At 47.5% G+C, this 6,572-nt stretch overlaps 2 protein-coding genes across 4 annotated transcripts in view; both read left to right on the top strand.

The window, feature by feature from the left end:
- The first annotated feature begins 6 nt into the window (after nucleotides 1-6).
- LOC104912427 (cytochrome P450 2J2-like) lies at nucleotides 7-5,657 on the top strand. Of its 3 annotated transcripts, none has more exons than XM_010716062.2 (9): nucleotides 7-199; nucleotides 738-900; nucleotides 1,113-1,262; nucleotides 1,730-1,890; nucleotides 2,409-2,585; nucleotides 2,830-2,962; nucleotides 3,420-3,607; nucleotides 4,115-4,205; nucleotides 4,970-5,657. In XM_010716062.2, exons 1-9 carry the CDS (start codon nucleotides 11-13, stop codon nucleotides 5,143-5,145), a joined length of 1,428 nt encoding a protein of 475 aa, XP_010714364.1. In that variant the 5' UTR covers nucleotides 7-10; the 3' UTR covers nucleotides 5,146-5,657. The 3 variants fall into 3 exon arrangements, with proteins under 3 accessions (XP_010714364.1, XP_010714363.1, XP_031410759.1); XM_010716061.2 differs by having other exon boundaries at nucleotides 4,067-4,205; XM_031554899.1 differs by lacking the exon at nucleotides 4,115-4,205.
- Nucleotides 5,658-6,266: 609 nt separating this feature from the next.
- Nucleotides 6,267-6,572, top strand: part of LOC104912428 (cytochrome P450 2J2-like) — a 23,547-nt gene continuing 23,241 nt past the window's right edge. The window contains exon 1 of the mRNA XM_019618728.2: nucleotides 6,267-6,403. The gene's annotated coding sequence lies outside the window, so the exon portion shown is untranslated. The remainder of the gene's footprint in view (nucleotides 6,404-6,572) is intronic.

Below are 6,572 nucleotides of genomic sequence, written 5' to 3'. Positions count from 1 at the left end.
CGGCCGCACCATGCTGCGCTTCCTGTGGGACAGCGTCTCCCTGCAGATGCTCTTCGTCTTCCTCTTTGTCTTCCTGCTCGTCGCTGACTACATGAAGAGGAGAAAGCCGAAGGACTTCCCCCCCAGTCCTTTTGCCCTGCCATTCCTGGGAAATGTGCAATTTTTGTTTGCCAGAGACCTCTTGGCTGCAACACAGAAGGTAAGGGGATTTTCAGTGTCTTGAAGGGACTCGTCCAACCCAATCACATTAAATCCAGTGGCCCACAGAGAGCTTTCCACGAGTGGGAAAGAGATCGGCCCATGTTTAGTTGCAACATGGATGAGGTTTGGTTTGGAGTAAAGAGCCACATCCTTTGGGCAAAGGGCATGTGACAGTGCCATGATTTCATCTGCAGCTGTAGGTGAGTCTAACGGGAAAACTTTTTGGGAAGGAAGTTAAACAATTGCTGGAAAGTCCTTCTCAGTTGAGTCTTGCAAAATCTGAAGAATGCAGCCTGTAAGGCTTCACAGCAACTCCTGAAATCTGGTTTAGGAAATGACTGTGTGCAATCAAGCCAACATCCTTGCATTTGTGCAACCACATCTCTCTTGGGCTCAGCTTGCCCTGTTTCGATTGCAAGTCTGCCTGTCCTTCCCTGTGGGTGGACGATGCCAGGACATGCATTCTTTCTTCAGAAAACGTCATTGCAAACCAATCACCATTTATTTATTTATTCATTTACTTACTCCTTGCACAGCTTACTGAAAAACTTGGGGATATCTACAGTTTGCAAGCAGGCAGCCAGTCATTTGTGATCGTAAATGGACTTCCACTGATCAAGGAAGCTCTTGTGACTCAGGGAGAGGACTTCATGGATCGCCCTGAAATTCCTCTCGACACAGATATCTTCAGTAAATTGGGTGAGCTATCTATTTAAATTCATATCTGAAATGTTCTGTTAATGTGTTTCAAATATACCAGAATGGAAGCTGGAGACAGTGCCATGGCTTGACACTCATGGTGAGCAGAGTCACCAGCATGCTTGAGCTCCTTTTATCAAGGCTGATACCCTCCATCTTCTTCCCCTTGCTGAGGACATCTTCCTTTGCTCACTGTGGAATGCTTTTGCCAGGGCTAATCTCCTCCAATGGGCACCTGTGGAAGCAGCAGAGAAGGTTCACCTTGACCACCCTCCGAAACTTTGGCCTGGGGAAGAGGAGCCTGGAGGAGCGGATCCAGGAGGAGTGCCGATTCCTCACGGATGCGTTCAGGGATGAGCAGGGTGAGGACCACTTCCCTCAGCAGTTGCACTGGAGGCAGAATCTATCTTGGACTGTTTTCATTTCCCTCATGCTAGTGCCTGCTGAAAAATACCTCATCTTACAGGGAATGCTAGCAACCTGCCTGCATCCCAGATTCTTTCTACAGGTGTTTTGTCCTCATATTAACTGATAGTTGCATCTAAGTTACGCTCAAAACAGTATTCTTTGCCCACCTTTGGCTTATCACTCCATTTGAAACTTTTAGAACATTCCTTGGGGCTGTTGACACCAATGTTCCCAGTTAATTCCAGTAGTGTTTGCAATCATTCCACATCTTCCTTTCTAATGAAACCAACCATCTCCAAGAATGTGCCCACTGAGGGCCACTCATTTCCCTTGTTGAATATTTTCCACTGATGATGGTGCTTTCTTCCCTTTTTTCTGTGGACATGGGTAGAAAATTGATTGTTCCCTTTTCCTTCTCCAGGAAATCCTTTCAACCCCCACCTTAAAATCAACAATGCTGTTTCAAACATCATCTGCTCCGTCACCTTTGGCAATCGGTTTGAATACCATGATGAGACCTTCCAAAACTTGCTGCGGCTGATGGATCAGACTGTTACCCTCCATGAGAGCATAATGAGCCAGGTACAGCCCTCCTCCTGATGAACAAACCAAGGGACCTCATCTGATCCTCATACACGTTGGCTTGTAGACACTTCAGCACTGACACTCCTTTGAACACTCATTGACAGTTTTATATCCTTTTTATATTGTAGACGCCAAAATCTCTCAAGGAGAGGTTTTGGGAAGAAGCAACACTGAACAAATCACTGAACAAATTCCTACATACACAGTGTATATCAGTCAGTAATTTCTTTCAGCCGTATTTTCAAGCTATGCAATGCTCACATTGCTTTCTTCCCCCCCCATCACTGCTCCTAACCACTGAGTGCCAAGCTTCCTGCTGTGACTCAGGAACGCACTAGTCACTCCATTGTGAAATGGAGATAGCAATCCTTTGTCATGCTCCTCTGGAGATAGATAAGTTAATTCCATCTACTCCAGCATTATAGGGCAGTGGCTTTGCAGGTTTTTCAAGTCTTGAAAACAGGAGGGGATTTCTGTCCTTTATTCAATTTACTCTTCTCTTTTTCTGTCCAAAGCTGTACAATGCTTTCCCCTCCGTAATAAAGTACTTCCCTGGATCCCACCAAACCATATTTAAAAACTGGAGGCTGATGAAAGGCTTTGTGAAAGAGAAGATCAGCAAACACAAGGAAGACCTGAACCCATTAGAGAGCCGAGACTTCATTGACAGCTACCTGCAGGAAATGACCAAGGTCAGCAGTGTGAAGCAAGCCGTTCCTCAGTGGGGACTGGAGGTCAGGAGGGCTGAGAAGCAAACCAAATTCTCCACCTGAGCTGCTGGTGTGTCCATTTGTGAGCTCAGGATGGACATCAAGTTTGGGGCATCCACTGGAGGAATGAGGAAACAGCTTCTGCCAAAAGCGTTGATGCAGAATTGTGTGGGGTGTTGAGGAAGTCCTCGCTATTCATGTGACACTAATACTTGATTTTCTTAAGCCCAGTGGCAGGGAATTCCATGAGGATAACCTGGTAGCATGCACTCTTGACCTACTGTTTGCTGGGACTGAGACCACTTCCACAACCATCCGCTGGGCTCTGCTCTATATGGCCGTGTATCCGGAAATTCAAGGTACAAGTAGCAGCAGGGCTGTGCTTTTCCTGTTTTTAAACCTTGGTGAGACACTCCTTTTGGGTGAAAGGAAAAACAGGAATCCCTCTGTACTCGTACAAATGAGAACAAATGCTTTCTTCTGTATTCAAGCACACATCTAAGCTGTTTTAAAACTTTCCCTGGTAATTCTGTAATGCTTTAATCTGGGACCAAGGACCAAACACAGGCACTTCCCCCACAAGCACTGGAGATCCCTGAGGGCTTTATAACAGAAGCTAAAGAGGCTTTGAAGGGAACATAGGGTCCCTTCAGCAGCTTGAGTGATGAACATGCAGAGAAGTACCATGAGTGTCCTGGTGGCGTATGATTGACCTGGGATGGTCCTTTGAAGACTCGCATAGCAAAAAGTTCATGGTGTCCCCAGGCGATTCATGGCTTTGATGCACCATAGCTGATCCTTGCTCTTTCCAAACAGCCCGTGTGCAAGCCGAGATCGATGCTGTCATTGGGCAGTGCCGGCAGCCAGCCCTGGAGGACAGGAACAACATGCCCTACACCAATGCTGTCATCCATGAAGTGCAGAGGAAAAGCAACATCATCCCTTTCAACGTGCCTAGAGAAGCGGTGAAGGACACAGTCCTGGCTGGTTTCCGGGTGCCCAAGGTAACACCAATCCCTAGCGCTGAGTCGTTAAGAGGAGACTCCATTTCCCCATTCCTGCTGGGAGAAAAATGCAGATCGCTGCCCCTTAAAGAGGTCACTCCTGTGGATCATACTTTCCTGTCCCAAAACCACTTTCCAGCACACTGCATCCTCAGTGTCCAGAATGAAAACCATGAGGTGAGGCATTCATACACATCCTCAAGGAATAGAGCCCTCCTCATGCAGACTTTTCTTAGAGGAACTTTAGACAAAAAAATGCTGACGAGAGAAAAGTGCAGGTGTATCTTGATCAAACAACCAAGAAGTAGGAAAATATGGCCAGGCAAAAAAAAGAGGAACACGTGCTTGTGACAAATTTGACTATGGATGATCTTCATGGCAAGCAAAAGGGAACATTAAAATGCTCTCTTGGTGCAGTGGCAGAGAGAGTGCAAAGTCATTTTCTTTCTGTTGTCTCAGGGCACTATTTTGATCTCAAATCTAACCTCTGTGATGTTTGACCAGAAGGAATGGGAAACCCCTCACAGTTTTAACCCCGGACATTTCCTGAAGGACGGTCAATTCTGGAAAAGGGAGGCGTTTATGCCATTTTCAATAGGTAAGATTGGATCAGTTTACTGCAATTTGGTGCTTCTGTGCTGAAGCACTGGCATGGAGCATCCAACTGCGCAATGGAGACCCTAAGCAAACTAGTGATGGAAACAGCAGGCAGTGGCTGCACCCATGGGAGGCACTGCTTGCCTACTGCCCATAACAGTGCAAACTAGACCCTTCCTTAGCAATGACCATGCAGGCACCTCAAAGCACCACTCCCATCTCTTAGGCCTTTATTCACAAACACAGGAGCCTAGAAAAATGCTGCAGACCCCAAAAATGCATTCAGCAAGGTGAGAGCAGTGCTCTGTGCTCCCAGTCCCACACAGCTGAGGCCAATGGGCTCCGCCACCACCACCATAGGGTGCCCTGTTCTGGCCAGCAGCTTCCTTGTGCAGAGTTATTTTAGCATCTCCAATTTCCTGCCCAAGCATAGCACGCTTTCTCTGGTGAATTGGTTCCATTTCTTGGAGCCCAGCCAGGCACACAGGGATTACACTGCTCATCCCAGCAGGGGAGAGTAAAATGTGTGCATATACATTGACATGCACGTGCCCTCACTGCATCACCCAGCTGGGGGCAGATCGTGCTACACCTCTATGAGGAACTCAGCTGGGATGGCAGTCCTGGTGCTGGAAATGGAAGGTGGGCAAGGGGATGCGGGCAGGGTGATGTTCCTGCAGGAGGTGTGTGCCGAGGCTTTTCCAGCAGAGAAAGCAGCTGGGCAGCCAGCAGGGCTGAATGGGCGCTGGGCGGCTGTCTCCGCAGGGAAGCGCGCCTGCCTGGGTGAGCTGCTGGCCCGCGCCGAGCTCTTCCTCTTCTTCACGGCTCTGCTCCAGAAATTCACCTTCCAGGCTCCCCGGGACACCATCCTCGACTTCAAATTCACGATGGGCATCACCTTGGCCCCGCAGCCCTACAAGGTCTGTGCAGTGCCTCGGTAGGGAGTGTGGCCACCGTTTTTGAGAGGGGAACTTCTCAGCTTTCGAGCAGTTCCACAGACTGAACCCTGTCCGGCTGCTGTGGACTCATCAGCAGTTTTATTTCTTTCAAAGCAATTACGAAATCACTTCATTTTAGAAGCAGATCTTGCACACTGTATTGGGTGAGAAAGACAATTGGTATTGGATGGGCTGGGGTACGTCTGGGCTTGCAGCACAGCACTATCAATGAATGAGGAACTCAGGACATTATTAATTCTATGCTGGATGGCCATACTTCATAGCAGTAAGAAAATCTGCACTGTTAGAGATTGCCTTTCTTGGGCTGTAGCCCAGATCTGTCAGAACACAGTAGCAGCCCTTGCAGTACAACATTAATACATTAATACCAGTAGCAATGAGAAACATTTTTTTAACTTTGATCTCTGGAAAATAATTTGTAAGAAATAAAATACAAGCATAACTTATATCTTCTCTCATTCTACTACATCAATAAATGATTACTAAACATCAAATTGTGGCTCTGCCCCATCCTCTACTTCTCTGTGTCAGACAAGTGGCTGGAAGACAACAGGGCAAAGGTGATATGTCTGATGCTCAGGGCTCCTGTTTTACAGATTTGTAATGCAGAGATGAGAGAACATGGCCTGGGAACCAAACAAACCCACCGATACAATGCAGGAACCCTGACAGCTTCCTTCTGGATGCAGGATGAGCCCTTTCTGACCCTGCTCTAACCAAACCCTGGCACTGGCTGCCATGCAGCAACCACTGCTGTCCTCTTCTGCTCCCACTGAGGGTCTTCCACACCTTCCCTGCAAAAATGGGGAAGTTCAATTGACATTCCAGACCTTATGTTCTTTCTTTTCCTTCCTTTCCTTCTTTAGAAAAGCAAAAAGGGAATGACAGAACTTCTCACCGGCTGCTTCAATCCTCTTTTAACAGACACAAAATATCTGCAGACTTTATTCACATATGTGAATATATCTAATGCCGTTCCAGATCCCACAGTGGCTTCTCTCGACTTCTGCTCTCTCTGGTGCAGGTCTGATCTCTGGTGCATGGAAACAACTCTTTTATTAGCACTGCGTGAGCAAACAAGTACTAATCACTTCCCTTTTATTTTACGCTCAATTGCTTCCTTATCTACTCACACAGCATCATGGGAATGGTTGCAGTCTTCCTATTCTTTTCTTCCGCACTGATTTCTCAACAAGGCAAAAGCCGTGAAGATCTTTATCTTAAGAGCAGAGCATGCCACGTGAGTACAAGAGAACGCTCCAGGTTCCACGAAACGGTTGAACTTATTAACGTTGATCATAGGACCGCAGCAGCTTCGCTGCGCAACGGCACTCGGGCGCCTCCGAGCTGCGCCTTCATCGCGAAAATCCCATTGGCCGCAGCTGCCGTCCCCCAAACAGAAGCAGCCC

Source organism: Meleagris gallopavo, chromosome 10 (assembly GCF_000146605.3).
Source record: "Meleagris gallopavo isolate NT-WF06-2002-E0010 breed Aviagen turkey brand Nicholas breeding stock chromosome 10, Turkey_5.1, whole genome shotgun sequence".
NCBI classification, from domain to species: domain Eukaryota; kingdom Metazoa; phylum Chordata; class Aves; order Galliformes; family Phasianidae; genus Meleagris; species Meleagris gallopavo.
This window is presented reverse-complemented; position numbering and strand designations above follow the sequence as displayed.

What these genes read in the sequence shown, in the direction of transcription:
- LOC104912427 (XM_010716061.2), top strand. Translation starts at nt 11, where the DNA reads ATGCTGCGCTTCCTGTGGGACAGCGTCTCCCTGCAGATGCTCTTCGTC. An exon ending in TGCGTTCAGGGATGAGCAGG is followed by an intron (nt 1,263 to 1,729) that starts GTGAGGACCACT and finishes TTCCTTCTCCAG; the next exon opens with GAAATCCTTTCAACCCCCAC. An exon ending in GTTTATGCCATTTTCAATAG is followed by an intron (nt 4,206 to 4,969) that starts GTAAGATTGGAT and finishes CTGTCTCCGCAG; the next exon opens with GGAAGCGCGCCTGCCTGGGT.